Source organism: Vespula vulgaris, chromosome 11 (genome assembly GCF_905475345.1).
Source record: "Vespula vulgaris chromosome 11, iyVesVulg1.1, whole genome shotgun sequence".
Taxonomy (NCBI): Eukaryota; Metazoa; Arthropoda; class Insecta; order Hymenoptera; family Vespidae; genus Vespula; species Vespula vulgaris.
In genome coordinates this window covers 5,504,428-5,530,805 of record NC_066596.1, presented here as the reverse complement: position 1 = coordinate 5,530,805, position 26,378 = coordinate 5,504,428, and the positions used below count along the sequence as shown (strand labels likewise).

Below are 26,378 nucleotides of genomic sequence, written 5' to 3'. Positions count from 1 at the left end.
GTAATGTCTAATATTTTAATACAATATTACGACAGTGGCGCCACACTTTCATGTTGTTTTTATGTATATTTATTGATATTTAAATTAAATTATAGAGGATTAAATGTATTCTTTATAATATTTTATAAAATATTCAATTTACTTTACTCGTTTTACTTGTGTTCTTAACAATGTATAATTTATTTTATTAAATAGAAGAAGAAATGGAATATACTCTAGAAGATACCTATGAAGATTTAACAGATTTGCAAGTACAAATGCGAAAAGAAATTGAAGATATAGCAAATATGCTTCAAAATAATGAAGTTACTGCTTTGAAAGAATCATGCACATCAGAAGAAGTGAAAATGAAGCAACACAAGATGGCTTATAATATATTGAAACACATTCCAAAAGTACCACCAAAAGATTATCCCATTCCTAAAACAATTGATATTCGTATAGATACATTACATGACTTAGAAAAAGAAATTTTAAATGCACAAAGTCTTTTAGAAAAAACGCAAGAACAATTGCAGAGTATCGAAAAGGATATTACTTAGTAAGAAATTTGATTAAATATAAAACAAGGTATATAAAATAATAATAATGTTATGATATATTGTTACAGTTTAGAAAATAAAAAAAATGGTTTTAATAAGATGCGTGAAATGTATTTAGTTTCTGTACAAACATTAGAAAATAAAACGTATGATCATGAACTTCGCATGTCTAAAAAATTATTTCAGGATACAAGGCAAGATTTGGTAAATACAATTATTTTTATATTGATTTTGTTTAAAAGAATATAAGTTAATTATACTTCCTTTTTTCAGCATAACGTAGTAGAGATACTGTTTCCGGAAAATGACCAATTTTCAGATCTTCTATCAGTAAGTAACGTAATATTTATTATTTTCAAAGTATTTTTATTGTATAAAAATATGAAATTACTATGTTTAGACATTGGTATCTGCATATACAAAAGGTGGTGATGATATTTATGTGGATGTAATTCCAGAAACATTAGATGCTGTAAAATTTTTAGTGGAAGCAGATATTATTGCATATCACCCTAATGATAAAAATAGAATTAAAATGGTAGAATTACTATGAAACAATTAATTCATTTATGTATTACTTTTTATACAATATGACATAATATCTTAATCTAAACTATTTTTTTACATTTAATATTATCAGAGAGATATCAAATGCTAAATAAATACAAAACAAAATAAATATACTACGATAAAAAAAAATCTAAATACAATTACAAATCTAACATTAATCTACCACATAAAAGGAGCTCTTTCTCTTAATATTCTGACTCCAATACGTTCCCATTCTTGTCTGCCAATCCATAATTCCTGTGCAGATTCCAAACAACTTAAAATTGCAGCACCTTTCCATGCAGTCATACCTGGATCCATTTCTTTTGGTTGTGTAATAATATCTAATTGCTCTGCGATTATTAATTGTAATTATAATTTGTAATATATTTTTATAAAATAAAGAATATATTTCTCTTTTATAAAAAGTATTTGTTTATGTTACCAGCTCTATACATATAAGGAATTTGAAGAGATATACGATTATGAAGCCACATGCCAATTCCTTGAAATTTCATTCCAGATCCAACAACAAGAATGCAGCTATACATTTTTCTTTTTAAATCTTCTGTAGCTGGAAAGAAAATAGTTATTTATAAATGCTGTGAAAAGTTTGTACATTTATTTTAAAATCTGAATTAAATTAAATTTTACATACGACAACGATCAATGCTTTGCAATATAGCATGGTCGAGTCCAAGAAGTTGTTGTGGGCCTACCACAAAATCTCTTGGAGCATCAAGATCTCTATTAGATAAAGCAATTGGAGCAGAATCTACAGCATCTACAACAACTTCTTCTTCACCTGCTGCAGTTGGTGCAACCACTTCTTCTTGCATCTCTAATGCTTGCTCTAAATTTTCTTTCATACCCCTCCTCTACAAAATTGTATAAATATAATATAATTATATAGAATATAATTAAATATACATTTTATGTATTTTCATATATTTTTACACTAGTTTCTCGCAAATAATTTTCATCATGCGGATCTTCTGGATCACCCATGGATCGTTTTTGAATATGTACATTATGCGTGCCTGTAACTTTAAACAATTCTGGTTGAAATAAACTTAGAGGTGCCACTAAACATTCATCTCCAACCTGTAAATATATATATTCATATATTTATTCAACATTACTCATGATAAATAAATTGACGCAATGTAGAAACAATATATTACTTGCAACGTATATTTTTCTGTTTGCTTTTTAGGTTTTCTGACAATAAATGTTTTTTCTTGAGATCCACAAACATTTAAGTCAACATGGCAAAAATCTTTTTTCAATTGATTTAAGAGTAATGCATCCAATTTATCAGATGGATCACAAGTCTTGTATGGAAATGCACACTTTTGAAGTAGCCAAAGAAAAGTCAGAGTTATATCTCCACCACCATAATCCATACGTACACGTGTGTTTCTATGAGAAATTCCATCTTCAACACAAGAAACAGACGTTTTTTGATCACCAACATCTACAACACAGGCATAGCCTAAACCTGCTCCAAATGTAGCTGCTACATGATCCTGGTAAAAATAATAATTACTTTAAAAATAATTATTATTTTTATTTCTTATAAATTTAAATATTATATCTTATTTTATATAACGAACTTGTAAAAGAAAGCAGCCTCCAAAACCAATTTCACAAAGCATTAATGTAGTTAATTCTCTTAAATAATGTCTGTTGTAAATATCTGGTATTACAAGTACTGCTCGATAATGTTTTAAATCTCTCAGAGGTATATCCATTTTTTCAGTAAGTACATATTCCCAGATTGTTTTTAAATCTGCCATAACTGCTTTTAAACTTCCACCAGGACCAGAATGAATATTGAGTTCACCTCTTTTATATGGAAAATGTATATTGAAATTATCTTCTGGATTTAAAGAAAGTATATCATCTCCCACAATGATATCTTTATCCATTTTTACCCATTCTGCTCTGGATGGGGACAGTATTTCTGGATTAGATCTACGATTAAAAGCTGCTATTTGTTGTGGAGGTGTAGCATATCTTCTTCTACCATCTGATTGTAAACAAGACTGCAATGTATGAGAAACCTGAAGACGTGACTCTTCCATTGCTTGTGTTAATTCCTTTGTCTACTAGAAACAAGTATAGATAACTTTTATTAACTTACCTAATCGTGAATTAAAAAATAAAAAAGCAGCTTACTCGAGGGATAACAACTGGTAAAAAACCATCTTTATATTCAATTCCTCCTGATAATCGTCTTCTAGCAACAGCATTTAATAATGTGCAAGGATTTAAATCAGAAGCACGACCCATACGAAGATACATAGAACCAGGATGTATTATAATAATAGTTTGTGCTTGTATTTGCTGAATATAAAAAAGATATACATATAAATATCAATTAAAAGTGTAATACAAATAATAACCTCAATGGAAAATAATTATTATTTACTTCAGCGCAAGATTCTTGAAATACAGGCATTATTGTAATTTAAAGTCTATTTCAATAATTAATATATTTAATATTTAATTTGCTTAATATAATAAAAATATTATATAAAATGATATTTGCATTAAAATTTAAATTATGGCTTTGCAAAGATCAAAGCAAGGATTTGAATTGTATTCGCAGCCATAGTAGATGGCACTGCTACCATTGAGTCTGTTATAATATGCAATTATTATTAGAGTCTAGTTGAATTACGAAGAGCGTTTCTCGAGGATTCTAATTCGTTATACAACAAAATTGATTGGTTTTTATTACATTTTATAAAACTGTGATTTTAAGAAATAAATTTAAGATAAATACAATAGTAATTTTTGTATTTTAAGTATAGTAAAAAATCAGTGCATGTATGTGGTAACCCTGTATAGACGATCAGTAGCAGCTAGCAGCTGGCAGTTACAACGATGTCTGTTGTGGAGAAAATACAGCATTGTCAGCGAAATATTAAAAAATGTTGCGATAACGAAGATAAGGTCAGTATTAATAATTATTATTCTTATTATTATTATCAATAATAAATAAGAGAAAAAATTGCAATATAAAAATAAATAATTTTTAATTGTAAACGTAAAAATATAATAACCTATGAGATTTGAAAGGAGAATAAATTTAATACGTCATAGTTTTTTTATCATGATAACACTATATTTTGAAAACAATATATTTCTATAGAATTGCTTTTAAATGAGTTCCTAATAAAATTGAGATACACCTAAGTTATATTTGTGTATTTAGTCTTATACATATGTATAGGGGTATACACTTAAATTAAGTGATCAGTATAACAAAAAAAAAAGTCCTGTGTGTAATAGTTCTAATGCAATAATATTTTACACTTTATTTGCATTATACCAGTACAGTTTTTTGCTATATATATATACACGTGCGCGCGCGCGCACACACCACATAATATACACATACACAACACATACGAATAACTTCTTGTATATACATTTATGTATAACTTCAGATAAAGCTAAACATTGTTTACTAACCAACAAGAAGACGTAAATATTGATGTGTATTATTTTTAAAAATAATTTATGTAAATTAATATTTCCACGTTTTATATAAAAACATAAAATTTACTTTTTTCATTTTTTTCTGTAATTATTTATTATAGATGCTGCATTATATTCAAAGATTATATACGTTACCAGTAACAGTGCAACATCTTCAAGATACAGGAGTAGGTCGCACTGTTAATGCTTTAAGAAAATATGAAGGTGGTGTAGGAGATGCTGCTAAAGCTTTAGTAGCAAAGTGGAAAGCTATGGTTGCTGACGAAGAAACTAGTGATGGTGAAGACGAAGATGAAGCTTGCGTTCCTGATGCTCCTGAAAGTTATGATAGTCCAGAATCCCCAAAATTAAAGGAAAAACAGAAAGCTGACAGTACAATGAAAATATCAAGGTATTATTTAATTTAAGATATTTTTATATAAATTAAAACTAAGAATAGGTATTATGAAATTATAAAGTACAAATTAAAAATATATAAAGTTAATATGTAATGTAAATGCTTTAGACGCAAAAGTGATAGTTCGAAACATAGATCTCAACAAAAACCAGAAAAAAATTATGTATCAGAGCATAATTCAAAACATTCTAGTAAATCAGATACAAAAGTAAAATCTGAAAATGAATCTAATATAAATAAAGAATCATCAAAACATTTAAAAAATGAATCACAAAAAGAAAAACATGATAAAAGTCATAGTTCTAAGCATGAATCAAAACAAGAAAAACGACTTAATTCCAATGATATAAAAAATAGCAGTTCTACGCATTTAAAAAAATCTAGTGATAAATTATCGCATAACAGTAAATTAGACAGTAATACAGGTGACAATGAAGAAAGTAATAAAAAAAGAAAATTAGATAGTTCCAATAGTGGAAGAAAGAAAAGTAAACGAAGGAAACATTCTGAAAATGAAAGTGAAGAAGATAGATCTATTTATCATGCAGAAAAACAGAGTACTGATGAATTTGAAACTGAATTAAATAAAAAAACAGAAGTCTTATCAAAGCAGGATGTCTTAAATAAAGTTGAATCTAAAAGTGAAAAAAATAAATCCCGTGAAAAAGGAAAACAAAGTTCTAGTAAAGAGGAAAAAGTTCATAACGACAAAAACAAAAAGAAAGACGAAAATAGAGAAAAACAAAAATCAAAGGACAGTCATCATTCTAATAAAAGTTCTACATCAAAAAGCCATCATAGTTCTAGTAATAAAGATCATGCTAAAGATAAGGATAAAACTAAAAGAAAAGAGAGCGAAGAAAAAAAACATAAGCATCAGAGTAAAAATAGTTCTGATATGAAAGAAACCAAATCTGGTTTTAAGGAAACAAAGGAAAAAGTTAAAATCAAACAAGAAATCAATGGGGATGAAGGAATCGACTGTAACTCTGGTTAGTTTATATATATATAAGTATATATGTATATATATATATATATGACATATGTTTATATTTTGTAACTTTATGTATTCTTTTGATAGGTGCAAGTTTTGCAGAAGCTCTTGGAATGTGTACAGTTGCACCTTCGTTAAGAAAACGTCATAATAACTCTCCCAATTTAAGTTCTGCAAAAGTTATTAAGTTAGAAACAAATATATCATCTACATTAAACAACAAAAAACAATCTTCTGTAAAAAACGAGCCTACAAGCAGTGACAGTTTACATGTAAGTTATTTTGATATTCAATAAAATATATAATATATAATATTTAATGATTACACTCAATATGTAAAAAAAAAAAAAATTACAGAACATGATTAATTTTTGATGTTCATAAATATTTTTATTTGCAGCCATTGTCCCTTTTATCGCCAAATGTAAAATTAGAGCCATTAAGTGTGAACCTGGCATCTACATTACCTGAAATAAGTCCTAATTATAAACCACTGCCATACATTAATCCTGTACATCGTAAAGAAGAAGATAAGGTTCTTAGTGATGTGATTCATGTTAAAAACCAAAGGTAATATAATAATAAATCCAGTTATGCAAGGTAAAAAAAGTTGACAGAGAGCAAAGTTGTATTTTATCATATTTTTTTTTTTTTTTTTTAGGACCAAAGTATACTCTGGAAATAAAACTGGTTATACAAGTGTACCTTCTCTTTATGAAATTTGCATAAGAGTATTGATAGAAAATATTGATGGTAAGTTTATATATATATATATATATATATATATATATACCTTAAATACTTTATTTATATTAGCTCTTTAATATTTTACCTATTTATATAGTATATATATACATACATATAATTTTATTATACAGCACTTGAATTTACTGGTGGTGTTCCATATGACATAATAAAGCCAGTGTTAGAACGAGCTACACCAGATCAATTATTTATGTTAGAACATTATAATCCTTATCTGATAGATGATACAGATGCTTTATGGCAATTTCATTGTAATCGGGAATTCAGAAATAAACAGAGAGAAGAAATGGAAACATGGCGTGAGATGTATATGGTATAAACATTTATATAGTTTATTTCATATTTCAATAAGACAAAATAATTTATTATATTACTTATAAAATAATAATAATAATAATAATAATAATAATAATAATAATTCAATCTTTCTTTTCAATTAGCGTTGTTTGGATGAGAGAGAGGCAAAACTCAAAACCTTAACAGCCAATATAAAGCAGTCTATAGATAAAACTGTACCATTACGATCAACTAAGCTTGCATATGTTGATAATGTTGTTAAGCCTCCTAGAAATGTTTTAAAAAAACAAGCTAAGTATGGGACAGCTAATTCAGTTCCTACGTCTACATCTGATTTGAAAAAAAAATTGATTATCGGCGGTGGACCTACTGCAGCAACTAATATATCTGTACCACCACCTCCAATGAATCGAGTTAAATCATCTTGTAAGTAAATTATATATGAAAACATTTATATATTATAGTTAATAACAATCCGATAATAATGTTTTTTATTTTTAAATAATATTTTTTATTTTTATTTTCATTTATTCCATTAAAGCGGCCATGACAAAGAAGACAAAAGCACCTCTTATGGCGAAAGCTTTACAATTAATAAAAGGGCGTTACAAACGGTAGTTTGTATAAACATTTGTATGTATATTCTAACTATAATGTATAGACAATGTTTTCCACTATGTCATATTTTTTTAAATTATGTTGTGATATGAGTAATATACTTGTATCTCGAGAAAAAATATGTTACAAGATTATTTTACATTTATATTTTGGTAATATTAATTCTTAATTTATACATATATAAATATATGTATATGTATCTTTATAGAAGCATCAGCATTTAAGAGAATTACTGAAAAAAGCAGAAAGAAAATTGTTAGAAAATCATGATCTACTTGATTGTATTAGTAAAATGTTAATTTGGCTGCATATAATAATGTATAACTGTTTTTAAAAATTTATTTGCTTCCACATTTTAGTATGTGTTTTGTACTAAATATAAATGTTTGTTTTGTGACATTAAAACGGAGACGTGCAAATTTGTAGTTTAAAAAGAAATGAAACTGAAATTGAAATTTTCCTATTACTGCTATTTAATTGTTTCCATTTAAACATAGTTTTTTTTTCCGATAATTTAGATAAGAAATACATATACAAATCGATAAGTTCTAAACAAACACAGTAAAATCGTGGCTGTGAAAATGTAATGATGATAAAAAAAAAAAAAGAAGAAGAAGAAGAAGAAAGAAAGGAAAAAAAAACAAAAAATATAATAAGCCAATTGGCTTAATGAGCTAACTTTGTACGTCTCTGCACTAAATCATCCTAAATATGTGATCAAATTTTAATTTACTATTAGTTTTAATGATAAAAATCCTATGAATGAATTGACAAATGTGTTTGGATATGATTTAAGTTAATATAAAAGAATAATTCTTAAGAAGTATGTGGTCACATTTTAATGTTTCAATATTTTAATTTTAATGCTTTAATGTCTAATTTAGATGTTTTTAAATGTGGATTAACTTCAATGTATCAGTTTTCCATTCAATATCCAATTGAGTTGTATCAACTTAAAATTCCAAAGTTTTATTTAAATTGAATAGAATAATTCATTTAAATATGCTTAATATTAAGCAATTTAAATTTAACATTAGGAATCAAATATCATATTTAATGAGTTTTTCTTGATATATGTATCTCCAATATTTGTAAAATCATTGTTTTGCAATCATATATAGAATCATTGCACATATTATAGACTATATCTAATTTTAATAAATATATAAAAAACAATATTTGAGATTGAGAAGAATACGAATAGTTGCCACTCTAATCAACCACCATGTTATTATAGATCATTGAAAATTTATGTTAATAATTAATGAAATGTTAGTGTTCCTACAATTAATTTTAAAGTTATTACCTCTTGTATATATAATATTATTATAAAATTAAACTATACATTTCTTAATAATTTCATCCGTATCATAAAAAATGGATTGTAACGACATCACGCTCTAATATATTTAAGTTAATAATTTTGTAGCAAAAAAAAACCATATTTTATATACGCCATGACATCATAATTATTTGTAAAAAGACAAATATAATTACATCATGAATCAAAATACAATATAATATAGTTTGAGTTGATTTAGTTATGATGTTTTTTACTGCAATTCTGTTGATTGATGAAGCACTTTGTTAAAAGATATGATTAATATTTTATTTTCTTATAAATAAGAATGCATTCTGCAAATTTGGTTCCATGCATAAGTTTTACATATGAATCAATTATGTATTCTTAAAATATCATATTAAATTGAAAAAATTCAATTTCAATATGTCGAGATTTTCGTAAAATTGATTATTAATATAAAATATTTCATATTATTTTATGTTTAGTATTAACATAATATAATATTTCTTTCTTGTGTGAATGCGATATGTCAATGATTGTTCAGGCAAATTAATATTTTACTTATATATATTTCTATATATTTGTATATAAATAGTTTAGTTATTTTAGTATTATTATTATGATATACATATTATGTATTTATATTAGAGAAGGTTTAGAACAAAATTACTCTCCTATAATGTATGCATCGAAAATATTGAAATTTGATCAAATTAAATTCCACATTTAATTTACGTGGAATTTATCTCAATGTGCGAATATAAATTCTTTCAACAATAAATGTTCATGATTATTTATTTTTCCCTATTCCTGTATATGTATCTATAATATCAAAGTAATATTATGATAAAAAAATTAATATAATTAAATCAAATTTTGCATAATATATTTGAAAAACGCGCTTATATCATATAGTAATATTGCGGATCTGAACGTCATAAAGTGTTTGTACTATCCTCCAATCACGTCGCAGTATTAGATGGAAAGATTTCATTGATTAGTCAACTTCAGTTACTATAGAAAGTTACGCAATTGTGAGTGTTACTTAAAGTATAGTCAAAATTCATTACTCGCTATTGTATATCAAATAATATTTCATTGAAGATCAACCTTAAGACGACGACAGGACATTGGTGGCTCCTGTCAAAGGTTGATCGAATGGATTTTAATGTCAGTGAACGTATCTTATAATAAGTTAAATTGTGAGTGATAAAACAAAAGTTTTATCGTTATCATCTATTCTTAGTGTGAAGTAAGTATCACGTATCAAGTTATACTCTTTCTTTTCTTAATAACTTGATTTTCTTTTTATATGGAATGTATTACATTTTTATCAAGAATATATTCGCGATTCTAAAAGATGATCATAATTAAACGATAACGTATAAATCTGAATGTACTAGTTTTCTGTAAAATAAATCTGAATGATCTAATGTCAATGTCATTATGACAATTCAAGTTTATGTTATAAATTTTATAATTATAAAAAAAGTCATTTACTTTTTCACAACACGTGTAAACGAGCACTGATTATACCTACTTGTTATTGACGTGACACAATTTCCAAATTTTGTATTCTCAATTTAATCTAGCCTCAATTCGCTCTACACATCTACAGTGTTATTTTATTACTATTGAGAACAGAAAGCTATTATAATCTTCAAATCAGAATCAACTAATTGTCTCATACCTTGCATATTTTTAATAAACAATTTACGAATTTTTGAAATATATATCTTTGGATAAATATATTAAATGTATATTTCAATGTTTATAATAGTAATAATAAAAATAATTTTTTTCAATAATGGAGATATATAATAAATAATTTTAAAGCAACCAAAAAATGAATAATTTTAAATTTAACTACTTTTTATAAAGGACAAGAGAAAAAAATTATAAATTTATATTATAAAATTATTATTTTTATGTTGCTATATTTATACATGATTCTATATTGTCTGTTCTATTTTGGTTATGCGTAACAGCGAGCATTTCATAAATTTGATGTCAAAATTATTGTTTTTTATAACAGGTATATACAATTTTATAAATAAAGTATAAGTACTTATTAATAACAAATACAAAAATGTTAATTATTATTAATGTTGAAATGAATTCTTATGAAACTTTCTCTCTAATCTAAGTTAAACATTTTATCTTCTATTTCTTATTTTTTATTAATACTTGCTGATAACAGGCATTACATAAGTCCTGCTTATATACAATAGGTAACTGTCTCTTGCATATTCTAGAAATATTATATTCATGTAGATATTACAAATAACATTAAAATAATAATTAATTATTACATACATTATTATATTTTTAATATTAAATAATTAATCCGTTCTTATATTGTTCCTTTTTATTTTTATATTATTTCATATTTCACAAAAATGTTATAAATAATTGGTATAGCAAAATATAACAAGTATATAAAATAGATTTGGTTATGCATAGTGATACTCTTAATGTTTATTTATAATATTTGAAATTTTCATAAATAATAATGAATTACGAAATGAAAAACAAACGTATTGATATTTGTTTAGAAAAATCATGCAAAATGTATTTATTAAATATTATTTTTTTCGGTTCGATGATTTTAATTATGGTTAGGTTTACACTTCGTAAATATACACGTTTTATCGATCGAATTGTTTTTTATATTCTTTTTAATTTATATTAAGAATAATAAATCAATATAATACTCTTATTAATTTTTGATAAATATCATTATTTATGAATCAGACGAGTATGAAAAATGATATTCAAATTAATCCATTCAAATTAACTTAGAGTGAGATTAACGTCTTCATTAAAAAATTAATTACAGGTATAAAAAATAAATACTTGTTTTCAATGGCGCAGGAAGATTCAACCAAGCCAATTCCCAATCAATTTAAGTAAGTAGAATGTTGTATGGTCTTACAATTGCTAAGAAATAACTATTTGCTGATTTCAATTGTGTCCTATTAAAAATGAGATCGTCTATTTAAATTGTTATACGAGGTCGATTGTATTAATAAATATAATGCAGTTTATTATTAAATAAAATTCATTTATTGCATTTTATATTTATGTAATAATAAATTGAGACTATAGTCATATTTTTATTCAATAATAAATTGTATTTTGTATACAATCATATTTGATTTTCGCGCGGTTTTTTTCGCATTTTTCATACGAATATTTGAAAAAGTAAAATATTCGAAGAGCAAGTTCTATATTAATACAATATCATTTATCAATCTATGTACTTTAGAATTATTCAGAAAATTAAAGAAAAATTGATTCGAGTATTCGAGGACATTTGTATAATTTCAGACTTTTACCAAAAATAATAAATGGAGGAATTGCCGGAATTATCGGCGTATCTGTAGTTTTTCCTCTAGATTTGGTAAAAACTCGTTTACAAAATCAAGTAATTGGACCACATGGCGAACGTATGTATAGCTCGATGTAAGTAAAAACTTTGATGAATGAGAAGTCTACTTAATGTATTTGTATGTATGTCAATTAAGTGTTTAAATTCTCAAGGTCGCTTTAAAAATATCTCTGACGTAATAATAAAGATAAACTGCAATTTACCTGTTTCTTTAATCGATAATATTTTATTTAAGAACCTTATTAAAAAAAAAAAGTTAATAATAAAATAATTATTTTTATAGGTTCGATTGTTTTAAGAAGACTTATAAATCAGAAGGTTATTTTGGAATGTACAAAGGATCCGGCGTAAATATTTTATTAATTACTCCGGAAAAAGCCATTAAACTCACTGCCAATGACACATTTAGACATTATCTCTCCACTGGTCCTGGGTATGTTTATGTGGATGTTTAAATACGTATCGACTATATTTTTATCAGGTACGATGTTCAACCAGGCACTACAAATCGACGAATTTTAACGAGAGAATCAACGTTTATAATTATTCTTCGGGTTTATTCACCATTCGTTCTTTTCTTTTTTTTTCTTTTTTTTTTATTTTATTTTTTTAATATATTATCATTTAATTAAAATATCGCACAAATAAATTTTTAACTGCACTTGCATTGATAACAATTTTTCTCCAAAAAAAAAAAAAGAAAAAAGAAAAAATTTAAAGAAAAATTCACGAACGTTTTTTTACACAAAATTTTATAGATTATCATTTATACGATTATGTTCTTCCGTAAGAAAGCATATATCGTGTATGGATGATACATGAGCCTGACAACAAAAATAAAAAATCAGACGACGGCAGTAAAAAAAAAAGTATTTTATCGCTGAGGGGATGTGTACGATACAAGCAGAATCGTGAGGAATCTCTATAGCGCAAATGCTACATACACTAACAAAAAAAGTACGTGTAAAAAGTGTCAAATGGTTGAGTTGAGATCCGTAGAGCATTTTTTGGCGAGTTCCGATACTAACAATGAGATTGCAATAAAATTATATAATTTCTGATATTTTTTTTTTGTTTCACTTTTATTCGTAAAAAAATTTATATATATGATTGTTAATGTTATTAACTATAAATTCTCGCTAAAAAATGTCGTTATAGTAAATTGTCAACACTGGATCTACCCTATTCCTCTATCTAATTATGTTAAAAAAATAAAGAAGAATAATAATAAAAAAATAAAAAAAAAATAAAAAAAAATAAAAATAAAAAAAAATGAAAAGAAATGGTTTCTGACTTTTAACAATAATCTTAACATGTAATATATTTTTATGTTATGTGTTATAATGTGTGTGTATACTGATTTCATTAAAATAAGTATTATGCACGCTGCACAAGCAGTGTATTTTTATTGCAATCGTTAAGTTATAACGTTATAACTGAAATTGTTATAAAAGTTATGTTATAATTAAAGGTTATGATGTTATAATATAAAAAAAGATATGCTAACACAAATAAGGTATACATAAAAAAATACAATTGTGCAATTTCCCAAAAGTAGATGTGATTGCAATTTTAATTACTAAATTACTTTTACCATTTCCAAAGCATATGACTCTGTTATGTTAGCCCCATTTGTATTGAATTTAGTGTGTAAATTTTTTAAATTCTTTCAAAGATGTTAGTCTTTTTGTTTCTTTCTTTTTTTTCATTAAATACTATAGCCAGCAACTGCCATTACAACGTGAAATGTTGGCCGGAGGCTTAGCAGGAGCTTGTCAAATAGTTATTACTACTCCAATGGAATTACTTAAAATCCAGATGCAAGATGCAGGTAGAGTTGCTGCAGCTGCAAGAGAATGTAAGTAATTTAAAATCTGTGAATTATAATTATTTATTTCTTTTTTGCTTAGTTTCATATTATAAATATTGTGTATGCATACATATAATCGTTTAATATATATATATATTATATATATATTATTTCTTAAATTGTTACTTTTACAAATACTCGCATTACCATTTATACAAATAATTCAGAATATATTGAAATATAATTATTTATCAGATTTTATAATATATTTTTTTTGTCATAGCTGGAAAGACTGTACCAAAAGTATCAGCATTATCTTTAACTAAGGATCTTCTTAGACAAAGAGGAATACTAGGACTTTATCAAGGAACTGGAGCAACGGCACTAAGAGATGTTACGTTTTCCGTTATTTACTTTCCTTTGTTTGCTAGACTAAATAATCTTGGACCAAAGCGAGAAGATGGATCATGTAAGTTATCAATCTACTTATTCCATATAAAATATATTTCTCAAGTATATTTTTAAAAATATATTTTCAAATATTCTAACAAATATACTCAAGATAAAAAAAAATTCTTTTAGAATTAATAGATTATTTTGAAAATTTTAAGTTTGATCCATTTTATAATTAGTTTCTTTTGCCTATTTATAAATAACGAATTTCTTTGGGACTTACAAACAATACAGCCTTATTACAGTAAAAGATTATATAATATCTATATAGTTATCTAAGATGTTTTTATTAAGATTTATTTTGAGCAATGATAAATCTTTCTACAAAATTACAGCAGAATCAAGCATGTATTTAAGATACTTTAAATATAAAATAATTATAGAATTTACAGTTTTAGAAACATATATATGTTTGGTATCTCATAACTTTAGTAGAATTCACAGAATATTATATGAATCTCCATAGTTATATATTAATCAAACAACATTTCATTCTTGCTAATACTAGTGCCCATACTTATAAGTACTTGTACATAAATGCACTACATTTAAGCAACATATTTACCTTGTTATTTTTTCTATATCATTAATATTATCATTATAATTAGAAGTGATAAAGCAGACTTTTTTTATATTACTGCGTATAATCACAGTATACTTATGAATTTAATAAATATGGTCTTTTATCCAATGACATTTGTTTGAAACAAAATAGTCATGATACTTTTAAGTCATTACACGATTTAAGTCACTTACATGATTTCCTTTGATACAGTTATAATTATATACTTTATGCTCTTAAAGATACAAATTGATGAAATACATCTAAAATATGAGGATCCAAATCTGGGGTGAATAATAAAGTTTCTAAAGTTGATGAATATTTCTGTACTTGTTCATGATGAGTCAAGAAAACTTGTTGTAGTCGTCCTATGGTCCATTTGTACCAATGAGTATTATAATCAATACCATCTGTATCACATCTTACTAAATGCTCAGAAAGAATCATTATAAATCGTTGAAATATGATGAGGAACAAATTTTTCTGATTTGCTTGGGCTGCTTCTAGTTTTTCCTCCATTCTTTCTACAACATCTTCTGATGGTTTCTCTCTATTACGGTCCTTATTAGTGTCATCATCCTCCGATGAAGAACCAGATCTGCTTTCAGCCCTTCTCAATTTTTCTCTTGCTTCTGTTAATTCTGTAGTTAGTTTGATAACATGTTTATTCTTTTTCCTTATTGTTAAGTGCAAAATTTCCCAAATATAAAGTTTTGTAAATTCTGATGCCATTTCTTTGGAAAATATCCAATTTGCAATAGCACTACATTCTATTATGCCAGTTTTTAAGAACTTATCTGTTAATACTACGATCATTTGATAATGGTTCTTCCATAATGCATACATATTTCTTAATATACATATTTCAGCTTCTTCTGTTTCTGCAAGTACTTTAAAGACATAATGAAACTTTCCTATAGCTGCAAAACTATGACTAAAACTTTTGGAACCAAGATTAAGTAAAGTTTGAACAAAAACATCAATTTTTAATGGATTAAAATTATTTGTTTCTTCATGATCCTTAGGTCCTGGCAAAGTATTTAGAACATTCAAAACTTCTTCAGGTGTACATTTACGTCTTATAGATACAACTAGTTCATGTGCTGCAGCGGTACCAGGTAGAGAGCTTGCTCCTTCTGATGAATATTTATATACAGGTTCTGGTAATGCAGGTATCAATTCGGTATATGATTCTGGCATCATATCTCGAATTCTTTGATAATATGATAACCGCAAAGCTTTTAGCAATACTTCTCTAATAAATTTTGGTCTTGGATGCTCCGGATCACGTTGTAAACAAGAATCCCAATCTTCCCAAGACCATCGGAATTGAAAATTACTTAAGTGATATGCAAACCACCAAACAAAACGATCGAAAGCAGTAGCTGCCATACTGTCTATTCGACGAAACAGAATTTCTGTTGCTTGGGCCAATACTTGTGGCATTGTTGAAGGTTGTAGTTTACAAAGTTCTATCAAAATTGATCCATAACAAATTTCTAGATGTTTTGGTGTTGGCAATCTAAATAATTCTCCAAATATTACTTCCACTATACAATAGTCCAAAGGAATTTTGGCTTTGTATGGAAAATTTAATAATTGTGCAGCACAATCTTTCCTTTCGAAAAAATAATTATTAATAATCTGACGTAAATGTTCCTCTATAAGAAATCTCTCAATAGCATGGCTTCCAGGTAATACAGGTCCTTCAGCAGGACAATCTGTATAATCAAACATACGAAAAACAGCAGTAGGCAATGGATAGGTACAATTTTCATGGTGCGGAGGAGGTATTATTGCAGGCAAATTGTGTTGTAATGCTTCACACAAAATAGAGTCAAAAGCAAGATATGGTCTAGGAATATGTTTTTCTGCCCAATTGTCTTGTCTAAGTTTTCTTACTTGTGCCCATAAACAATCCAAGTATTCCTCTTGGGGATGAGGCGTGTCACTTGACCAAACTCTTAATGCTGGCTGATGTTTCTTGTTACGCTTATTTAAAAATATTTCTATGGTTACCATTAAATGATCCAATTCTTGTTCTTTTTTCTCATAAAGTTCTCTTCCGACCCATGGTAATGTTGATAAAGCAGCAAAGACGTACCAATCGCGTCTTACTTGTGGTACACTATCTTCATTCGCAGCATCTAGCATATTATCAAATAACTGCATTAATGAACCACATGACAAAACGTGACAATTTACTAAATCTGCAAGGAACCTGAGCGAATATCTTGCTACATCCCACTTGCATGACTTCAAAGCATCTTTGAAATTCTTTACCATATAATCAACAAATTCACCACCAAAATTAAAATTCTTTGCATTTAATAATCCAACTAAAGTTGTATAAATAGTACATTTTTCCGGCATTTTAATAGCACAATCTGTTAAAATGCGAAGTATTTTACTACGAAATAGTCCAAGGTCAGCTTCCAAAACCGAAGCAAGTCCTTCCAAATTGCTTTCCAAGGAAGACGTAGATTTTTCACCTACTCTTAGAATTAAAGATTCTAAACGATCTTCAATCTCTTGATTCTCAGAAACACGCCTTCGCTTTTTATAAACACGTTCATATCCATCATCTTCTTCGTGAACTCTTCTACGACTCATTTTCTCAATTATAGAAACAATGTAAATAAGATTTTTATTCTGTACCCTTATTTACAGCTACGTTTAGTAGTTTTAACGGTTTACTCGAAATTACATACATACATTTACGCTGAATGATGAAACTTCACACTTCTCGATTCAACGATGACGCGACAATGAGAGATGTCGCTATACAGTGGTCAAATTTGGGGTTAGAACTTCTATGATAAACACTCGAGGGCGCTGTTGGGCGTTGCCGCCATTTGATATATTATTTAAATTCTAAAAGTACAACTAATTATTTTGTTCTTTTTCAGCTGTATTTTGGTGTTCGTTTCTTGCTGGTTGTGTAGCTGGATCCACAGCTGCATTATTAGTCAATCCTTTTGATGTAATTAAAACAAGGTTACAAGCTATTAAGAAAGCACCTGGTGAACCTACATATGATGGTGTAATAGATTGCATTAGGTTAATAAATTTATTATTGTCTTTCTTCATTTTTTTTTAACATTAATTTCAATTATTATGCAATTATTTTCTTACAGAAAAACATTTGTTAACGAAGGAACAGTTGCATTCTTTAAAGGAGGTGCATGCAGAATGATTGTCATAGCACCATTATTTGGAATTGCACAAACTGTTTACTACCTAGGAGTTGCAGAGTGGATTTTAGGTTTAAAATAAAAGAAAGTTAATATATGTGCAAGCGGTACCATTCAATTACTCTGGGAAACCGACAATAATTGGCATAGAAATATATTTAAATGTGTCGTTTAAAAGCTATCTCATTAACATATTACATCTAATGCTATTAGATTGTCGCATATTTCCATATCTTCTATACAGCTGCTTGTCATTTTCTTTGTATAATAAAGAACTACAAATGCATATTTTGTAGTTCAAAATGATCGAAGTTACTTCTAATGTATAGCTTATATTATTTAATAGAATCACAGCTTCTATCATGCACCAAAAGCAAGTTGAACTTTGTACTGATTTTGAGAAATATTATGTATGTATACGTATATATATATGTGTGTGTGTATATATATATACACATACATGTACATATACAGGAAAGCTTAGGAAATATTTAGAATAAAAATCCATGCTGGGTTCATGGATATAATAATATTGTCTTTTGTTGCCTTAAATAATATTCATGTATCTTTTAGATGTACACACATATATACATATGTGTGCATTTATGCGTGTTAATAAATTGATTATGAAAACGAAGTTTATAAGGAAATAAGAAACTAGGAATATTTACCATATCCACGTTTTTAGTTATTAGCAAAATAATGCAAAAAACGAAAGTTTATATAAATAAACATTATCTTCTTCAGTGAATTAAATTTATTTTACATTATTGTTTATTAATCGCTGTACAATATTCGTGATATGAAATTTATTATAAATAATGTAGTACATACAATTGCATTAAATTGTTGCATGCTTTCATTCACATTAAATTGAGATAAAACGAAGAATATCTCATCTGGAGCTCGGATAAAATATAAAATCGTGAAAAGAAGTATACCATATAGAAACCAAATTGTGAAAATTATATACATACATTTATCAAAACTTAGAACAGATATATACGGACATATACACACATACACATACATACGATGTACTATACGCAAAAGAAGTTTTTTTTAAGAACGGTAAACAATAATAAAAATAAAAATAAAAAAATAAGGTTTAAGAACGAGGTATTAAGAAGTTATATTGGCACTTACAAGTGACAAATTTTAGCGCGCTATAGAATGAATAGACGCGCTAATAGCTCTATAATAATTATTATCATACATATGAATATGCATCACGGATGCAATCGATTTTATTATATTTATTGTATATTTTATCACATATAGTATATCGTCTAGAAAATCCTTAGGATAATCAGTTAACGATTACGAACCACTGATAACGAATATTCATTCATTATATATATATAAAAGAGATAGAAAGAGAAATATGAGGATAGAAAAGAAAAAAGGAGCAAAAAATAAAAAAAAAAATAGTAAGTAGATTACATTGATAACCTTATTTGAACGATATGTTTGAGAAAATAAAAGAATTCTGTCATTAAAATCACGATAAAATTATTAAGGATAAGGTACCCAATGAGGCCATGTTTTTATGATGCTGTAAAGTGCATCACCAGGACTTAGGGTTTTTGATACTTGTCGATGACCAAGTAATTTATAATCCTTAGCAATTTTTCCAGCTTTAACTCCTAATTCGATGATCCTTTGAGCGGCATGTAATTGAGCTTTGGGTGGTACTACAGAGTTGAACGTACCGATGAAAGATATTCCTATACTTTTATTGTTGTAACCAAAGGCATGGGCACCCATATAATCCCAACTACGTCCAACGTAAGCAAGACCGTCACCACCAACGAGAAAATTGTACGCTATGTCCGACCACTTTCTCGATTCAATGTGAAAAGTCTGTGCAAATCTCACATGGAAAGTACATTCCGATTGCGTCTTACAAAATTCAGTGGCCGTGTGGCTGATGATAACATAAGGGACAGGTAGTTTCATCTTCGTCAAAGTTTCCATTGGTGGCTGTGCTCCCCATTCGTTTCTTTCGACAAATCGTACGTTGTCTATTATAACACCTAAAATGAATTTTTGTTTTTATTTAGATAATAAATTTTTTTATACTTTTACTTGGTGAGTCAATTTGGTTAATTATACGTTGGTGCAGTAGAGTAATCAATTTTTGAACTATTATATTCAATTTATAATGTTTTTTTTGTATTATATTAATATTAAAGATAGTGTCACTGATGCTAGTTATTGATAAGAATATTAGCAATAGTAGTAATAGTAGTAGTAATTAATATAATCATTATATATATAATATATATATTATATTATATATATATTATATAATACATATATATATATATATCGATAAAGCTAGAGTCTTGATAAAAACAATCATAAAACAATTGTAGAAGTAAAGACAATGATAATTACATACAACACATATATGTAAATATCTCTTATAACATATATCTCATAAGAGAAATAATTTCTTAATTACGAACGTCGATATATTACCCTCGAGAGAAGAATCTGGTATTTCCGGGAAAAGAGTCGATGAGACATCGTATCTATGAGAAGTATTTGTGAGAAGTACAAAACTCACGACGATCATGGTCACAAGAATTAAGGCTATTGTACATAAAAGTGCAGCACATCGCCACGTCCATAGCCATTTTGTTACTATAAAATAGCGATAAATTAAAAAAGGAAAATAATGATACAATAGACCAGAATCATTTTATTTGATATTTTTTCACCAATCAATGTGAAAAAGATAAAGAAAATTTTAATGCGTTAACGTTGATTATTATCAATAAAAAAATTATGTCAACGATTCGGACATGCCAATCTTCTCGTTGCAAGCTGAATAAAATTTGAAATAATTTACATACGAGAGAGATAAACACATTTTACGAAATTAATCGATGAAATCCTACGTGATCATAATACATTTTTGAAACGAATCGATAAGCACGGTATTAGCAATATAAAATGAAATATATTATAAACGAAATCGAATTTCTATACTCATTACGATACAAATGAAATTATCGAAGACACAATTTGAATTTTTAATCATATCAAACGTACAACTTTTAAATGATTACAGGAGATACATTTTACTCAGCTCTTTGATCCATTTTTATCTCTTTAATTACACTTAAAAAATTCATGCACTTTTCACTGAATTAATTCTTTCGCATCGAAATTCAGAATTTTATTGGCAAGATATTTTTTTCCTTTACTATTACTTTAGAAATAAACTTAACATAATTTTTTTTTTATTTGACTCCGTATTTAACTGAAATCCTTAATCCTATAGATAGAAAAAAAAATTAAAATAATTATAATAAAGGAGTTACTAAAAATTTATTCATTTCTAACGAGGTAACACGTTCCCTGATATATTTAATTGGTCGATCGATTTTTATAGAAGTATATGAATTTGCAACAGCAACAATATTTTTCAAAATAACATTTGTACGATCAAAAATGAAAGAAATCAAACATGACGAAGATAGAAAAAAAAAATTGTTTATTAATAAGTTGAATAAAAATTCAACCGATCGATTTGCAGTTACTAAAATGTCTTCACTTTTTGACGTTATAAAGCTAGTATAAAAAAATTTTCTATTATATAAATTTTTATATAAAGGACGTACATAGTATTTGTCTACTGGAAATTAAATCGAGATAATACTTAAGACCCATTCAATAAATAAAATCGATAATAAATTTAATTATACATTTACATTTACATACGTATTGAATTATTATATACTTATTATATATTACTGTGGGTAAGTATATAAAAAAAATCAAAGAAAAAAAATATTACATTATATTAAACAAATCTGTGTCATGATGTTAACCATTAATCTATATTAACATTTCTTAATACCTAAAGAAATGATATAAATAGCTTAGAAATAACTGATCGGATCTTTTTTCGCGACCCTTATCGCTGGAATGTTTTATCGTGACGTTAACAAGATAACGTTTACATATATATATATATATATATATATATATATATATATATATATATATATAAAGGATTAAATCGAATTAATAAATATTCTTATTGAAGCTGTCTTTTTATATAAATTAAAAAATAAAATGTTCACCATATAAATTAATTAAATAATTCTTAATTAGTATGATGATAACAGATGTCCTATTTACTGTAAAAATCATGCACATCTGTAATCTTCGTATCGCCTATCATATCTTTGGCCATTTTTGATGTTTAATTTATTTCGAATAAACACACGTGCCTAATGTTTAAGTTCGCTACGAATAGAAACCTAATTTACATGACGATGATGATATTTACGTCATAATCGTGATACTTTATATTTTTAAATAAAAAATTTAACATTTCCTGAACGAATGAAAGATATATGTAAATGATTCAGAGAATTAATGACGAAGAAAAATAATTAAGTGGGAGGCTTTTCTCTCTCGATGGATGCGTCAGTGGACTATAACAAAAGTTCTTAATTTTGTCTTCAATTATCAGGATAAACCTTGTTGCGGCATATGCGTCAGATTTGGCATGCCCATATGAATGAATATGAATAGATAAGAAAACAAACGCAATTATTAATTTAGTTATCAAATATTATCATAAAACAATCACCTCTATCGTAATCGTTCTTTTGTGATAAAATCGGCCTGTTAAGACCAAGATCTGTTTTACTTGATGATAAATCGGAAGCATTAGCGTCTGATGTACGTGCCCCATTATATTCGGTTGTTTCTTGACCCTGTATCGAGGTTGGATTCGTGTAAACGAATTGTTTTATCGTAACTGGTCCTTTGTAAAAGGTCTTGTTACCCAGATGAACGTTCGATGAATTTTTCACACATATATCACCGAAAGTTGATGGATCAGCATTTGGTAAGATCACGTTACCGTTTGGTACTGCCACCTGTTGTTGATGATGCTGCACAACAGTGGATACCGGTAAATCGGCCGTCCATCCTCCTTCCTCTAAATCAGTATCATCGTCGTCTTCTTCTTCTTCTTCGTCCTCCTCCTCCTCCTCTTCTTCTTTTTCTTCATTTTTCGCATTATTTTCACAACAAACAACAACATTATTCCTATTATCTATGTCACTGCACTGCGTAGAGGTATCACCAATACTATCATTGCAATTGGCTGCCGCTGTTGCGATCACTGTATTGTTATTGTCCTTAGCCGATTTTAATTGCTCGAGTTTAACGCGACAATTAGGCGACTCACGTGACGATTCGAGTTGAGACGATACGCTGATTATACGATGATCTTGTTCTTTTTGATATAGATTATTGTCTGCTGTTTGTTGGTGTTGTATCAGTGTCACCATACCCGTTTTCTGTACAAAGATTTTCATTAAAATTGCTAATAGTTCGTTTTGAAAAAAAAAAGTGAGAGAGGGAAATTCATTTAATATATATATATATATATATATATATATATATATATATATGTACACACACACATATATATATATTAAAAAATTATGTTAATGTATAAAAAAGGTAATTATATTTTTAATCGGGAAATGCATGATCTCAGTGGTTTCCCTTTCCTTCTCTCTCTCTCTCGCCGTTTAATTACAAGTTCAATGCAAGATAATACCACGGCAGAAAAGCATATACTCAATTATGAAAATTTCTATCGGTACAATATATTTACCGTAACTATTTCATCGCGAAGGAGATTTATATCGTTAGAAATTTGTAACGATCATCGTAATTAAGATTAATGTATTATTGCAATGATTAAGAAGAGAGAAAGTTTTCCGTATTATCGGTATATATCGTCATTCATTAAATATTCTTTATTAATGGGCGCTAATTGTATAGTGATTCACGTTAATTTCAAATTAACACGAAACTCGATATTTCTCTCTTTCTTTATATCTCTCTCCCACTTTCTTTCTCTTTTTACTACTGTACTATAATGATAATAACGAGTTTTCGATTACTTCTTCTTCTTCTTTTTTTTTTTTTTTTTTTTTTTTTTTTAGAGAAATAAATAGAATAAATGTCTATCACTGAAAATCTTTCGAAAATATACTACTACATTAAGATAATTAAATCCAATCAATTATTACCTTGTACAAATCATCATCCACATCGAGCGTGGCCACTCCTGATAGATAAAATAAACGGCGTTGTGTTAATCGTTGTTAATAACTCTTCTTCCTTGATTTTTTCTTTTTATACACTTCCAATGATTTTCAATGATGGCGTTGTAAAATGTAAACGCGAAAAACTAACACTTATTATAATCTTGACGATACTAACACATTTCACCAAACAATTTTTCTTTGTAAGAACTAACGGAGAAACCGAGACATTCGTTTCGTTAGAATGATCTTTCAATACTGTCGTCGTTGTGATGATGGCACGATTTTACGCGAAGGTCAAACTTGAGAATGTCGAATCGAGTCGAAAGACAACGAAGAGAAAGAAGAAAGAGAAAAAGAGAGAGACAGAGAGAGAAAGAAAGAGAGAGGAAGATATTGGTTATCGATTGTTATGAAGAGAATCTTAAAAAATTGTTCTTTCCTTATCACTAATATTTTTATCTTTTCTCTTTTTCTTTTCTCTCTCTCTCTCTCTCTCTCTTTATATTTTCTGTTCTTTCCACTTTCAATTTTGATTGCGCGGGTTAATTTAAGTTTTCAGATGAAGAACATTCGCACGAAATTAAGTATTTTCTCAGAAAAAAAAGATCGCACGCAAGTTTTATTATATCGTTATCACTATCTCACACGATGCCATAACATTATGTATGTCACTTAATTCGTACAATTTTATGATTATTCCCGAATAGTAAAGCCATGTTGTTCGTTCGTGTTATCTATTGGCCGCCATTATACGCTACTAGTGACATCTCACGAAGGACCTCAATGATCAGTTTTCGAAACAAAACTCATGTAACATAAATTCTGTTTCCCTATGTTTCCTTTGTAGCTTCGATCTCGTTGTTTACAAACTGTCTTTCGAAAATATAACGCTATAATAATAAGAACTTTTATCTTTTTTCTCTTTTCGATTATACTCTGTTCCCAATCTGGAGAAATGTTTACGTCAGCTACAAATAGACAATCATTATGACGTCACGATTTTTTGATGATCTATTATATATATATATATATATATATATATATATATATATATATATATATTTAAAATCGATCGATGCTTGTATTCTCTTAATGATACAAAATTAAATATTTAATGTGCATAATTATTTTCTTTTTCCATTTTTTATCATTTTATATATGGTTGTTCACTGTTTCAATATTTGACTTTATAAGTGTGCATATGTATGTATGTGGGCGGGCTTTTATGTGATCACGAGATAAAGTTTGATACGCATTAATTTAAATCGATATAATAGTTCAGAAAAATGTATTTTACTTCACCTTAGAAAAATAACAAAGGAAATTAGCGAGATTACCTGCTGAATATACGAAGATTGTCGAAATGATTCGTTTATTATTCGAATACAAATAATTGTAGACTTCATTTTTCGTTTTGATGATTTAAATAATTTAATAAATTTGTTTCTTAATATAACGAAAGTTCTCAATATTTATATGCTTTTGTTATCACAATTCTTAATATTACTGATAAAATGAAATATAACGAAAACAGCTTAAATTATTATAGATATGATAAAATATTATAGATACGATTATAAGTAGGAAATAAAAGCTTAAAAGATATAATGACCTACTTAATTTAAAATTAATCAATGCTGATATTGGACCAAAAAATAAGATACTCTCTTCTTTCAAGAAAATTTGATTACAAAATACGTACTATGCATGATAAAGACGATTGGATAATTACCACATTTCATATATCACATAAATATATGAAGATTAATGAGAACGTGTTTTCACGAACCAAAGATGTGATTGGTAGAAGTATACTGTTCGTTGATTGGACATTCTTTTCATCGTGCAGAGAACTCTTCGCTATGATTGGTTGAAATATTTCTATACTACACTATCATTTA

At 27.2% G+C, this 26,378-nt stretch overlaps 6 protein-coding genes across 7 annotated transcripts; 3 read left to right on the top strand and 3 right to left on the bottom strand.

Annotated features, from left to right (window-relative positions):
• LOC127067743 (uncharacterized) lies at positions 1 to 1,106 on the top strand. The gene is made up of 5 exons (XM_051003044.1): positions 1 to 105; positions 196 to 541; positions 611 to 746; positions 816 to 872; positions 943 to 1,106. The coding sequence occupies exons 2-5, from the start codon at positions 204 to 206 to the stop codon at positions 1,093 to 1,095; spliced, it is 684 nt and encodes a 227-aa protein (XP_050859001.1). The 5' UTR covers positions 1 to 105; positions 196 to 203; the 3' UTR covers positions 1,096 to 1,106.
• On the bottom strand, positions 1,087 to 3,807 carry LOC127067738 (actin-related protein 8). 2 transcript variants are annotated; one of them, XM_051003037.1, is made up of 8 exons: positions 3,526 to 3,807; positions 3,273 to 3,440; positions 2,708 to 3,199; positions 2,276 to 2,620; positions 2,049 to 2,195; positions 1,750 to 1,969; positions 1,537 to 1,665; positions 1,087 to 1,444 (listed from the first exon to the last, which is right to left on the bottom strand). In XM_051003037.1, the coding sequence occupies exons 1-8, from the start codon at positions 3,553 to 3,555 to the stop codon at positions 1,272 to 1,274; spliced, it is 1,704 nt and encodes a 567-aa protein (XP_050858994.1). In that variant the 5' UTR covers positions 3,556 to 3,807; the 3' UTR covers positions 1,087 to 1,271. The 2 variants fall into 2 exon arrangements, with proteins under 2 accessions (XP_050858994.1, XP_050858995.1); XM_051003038.1 differs by lacking the exon at positions 3,526 to 3,807 and having other exon boundaries at positions 2,708 to 3,202; positions 3,273 to 3,414.
• A 25-nt stretch (positions 3,808 to 3,832) lies between these two features.
• On the top strand, positions 3,833 to 8,343 carry LOC127067736 (transcription elongation factor B polypeptide 3). The gene is made up of 9 exons (XM_051003032.1): positions 3,833 to 4,052; positions 4,703 to 4,992; positions 5,107 to 5,990; positions 6,080 to 6,264; positions 6,393 to 6,562; positions 6,654 to 6,745; positions 6,871 to 7,070; positions 7,198 to 7,480; positions 7,596 to 8,343. Exons 1-9 carry the CDS (start codon positions 3,984 to 3,986, stop codon positions 7,670 to 7,672), a joined length of 2,250 nt encoding a protein of 749 aa, XP_050858989.1. The 5' UTR covers positions 3,833 to 3,983; the 3' UTR covers positions 7,673 to 8,343.
• Positions 8,344 to 10,028: 1,685 nt separating this feature from the next.
• Positions 10,029 to 19,141, top strand: LOC127067742 (mitochondrial glutamate carrier 1-like). The gene is made up of 8 exons (XM_051003043.1): positions 10,029 to 10,227; positions 11,815 to 11,884; positions 12,306 to 12,440; positions 12,650 to 12,799; positions 14,088 to 14,224; positions 14,460 to 14,645; positions 18,101 to 18,251; positions 18,329 to 19,141. The coding sequence occupies exons 2-8, from the start codon at positions 11,841 to 11,843 to the stop codon at positions 18,465 to 18,467; spliced, it is 942 nt and encodes a 313-aa protein (XP_050859000.1). The 5' UTR covers positions 10,029 to 10,227; positions 11,815 to 11,840; the 3' UTR covers positions 18,468 to 19,141.
• LOC127067735 (nuclear cap-binding protein subunit 1) lies at positions 14,959 to 17,985 on the bottom strand. Its single transcript, XM_051003031.1, has one exon. It carries the CDS (start codon positions 17,802 to 17,804, stop codon positions 15,420 to 15,422), a length of 2,385 nt encoding a protein of 794 aa, XP_050858988.1. The 5' UTR covers positions 17,805 to 17,985; the 3' UTR covers positions 14,959 to 15,419.
• Positions 19,142 to 19,150: 9 nt separating the features above from the next.
• LOC127067740 (peptidoglycan-recognition protein LC-like) lies at positions 19,151 to 25,240 on the bottom strand. Its single transcript, XM_051003040.1, has 4 exons — positions 24,460 to 25,240; positions 22,998 to 23,715; positions 20,870 to 21,034; positions 19,151 to 20,421 (listed from the first exon to the last, which is right to left on the bottom strand). The coding sequence occupies exons 2-4, from the start codon at positions 23,704 to 23,706 to the stop codon at positions 19,901 to 19,903; spliced, it is 1,395 nt and encodes a 464-aa protein (XP_050858997.1). The 5' UTR covers positions 23,707 to 23,715; positions 24,460 to 25,240; the 3' UTR covers positions 19,151 to 19,900.
• Between the last annotated feature and the right edge of the window lie 1,138 nt (positions 25,241 to 26,378).

Excerpts from the sequence above, each read along its gene's own strand:
- LOC127067743 (XM_051003044.1), top strand. The coding sequence starts at position 204 with ATGGAATATACTCTAGAAGATACCTATGAAGATTTAACAGATTTGCAA. Across the intron at positions 542-610 it reads ATCGAAAAGGATATTACTTA|TTTAGAAAATAAAAAAAATG; the intron begins GTAAGAAATTTG and ends ATATTGTTACAG. Across the intron at positions 747-815 it reads AGGATACAAGGCAAGATTTG|CATAACGTAGTAGAGATACT; the intron begins GTAAATACAATT and ends TCCTTTTTTCAG.
- LOC127067738 (XM_051003037.1), bottom strand. The coding sequence starts at position 3,555 with ATGCCTGTATTTCAAGAATCTTGCGCTGAA. Across the intron at positions 2,621-2,707 it reads GAGGCTGCTTTCTTTTACAA|GATCATGTAGCAGCTACATT; the intron begins GTTCGTTATATA and ends TATTTTTACCAG. Across the intron at positions 1,970-2,048 it reads ATTATTTGCGAGAAACTAGT|AGGAGGGGTATGAAAGAAAA; the intron begins GTAAAAATATAT and ends ACAATTTTGTAG.
- LOC127067736 (XM_051003032.1), top strand. The coding sequence starts at position 3,984 with ATGTCTGTTGTGGAGAAAATACAGCATTGTCAGCGAAATATTAAAAAA. Across the intron at positions 4,993-5,106 it reads AGTACAATGAAAATATCAAG|ACGCAAAAGTGATAGTTCGA; the intron begins GTATTATTTAAT and ends TAAATGCTTTAG. Across the intron at positions 6,746-6,870 it reads ATTGATAGAAAATATTGATG|CACTTGAATTTACTGGTGGT; the intron begins GTAAGTTTATAT and ends TTTATTATACAG.
- LOC127067742 (XM_051003043.1), top strand. The coding sequence starts at position 11,841 with ATGGCGCAGGAAGATTCAACCAAGCCAATTCCCAATCAATTTAA. Across the intron at positions 11,885-12,305 it reads CCAATTCCCAATCAATTTAA|ACTTTTACCAAAAATAATAA; the intron begins GTAAGTAGAATG and ends GTATAATTTCAG. Across the intron at positions 14,646-18,100 it reads AAAGCGAGAAGATGGATCAT|CTGTATTTTGGTGTTCGTTT; the intron begins GTAAGTTATCAA and ends GTTCTTTTTCAG.
- LOC127067735 (XM_051003031.1), bottom strand. The coding sequence starts at position 17,804 with ATGAGTCGTAGAAGAGTTCACGAAGAAGATGATGGATATGAACGTGTT.
- LOC127067740 (XM_051003040.1), bottom strand. The coding sequence starts at position 23,706 with ATGGTGACACTGATACAACACCAACAAACAGCAGACAATAATCTATAT. Across the intron at positions 21,035-22,997 it reads AAAGAACGATTACGATAGAG|TAACAAAATGGCTATGGACG; the intron begins GTGATTGTTTTA and ends GCTATTTTATAG. Across the intron at positions 20,422-20,869 it reads ACCAGATTCTTCTCTCGAGG|GTGTTATAATAGACAACGTA; the intron begins GTAATATATCGA and ends AATTCATTTTAG.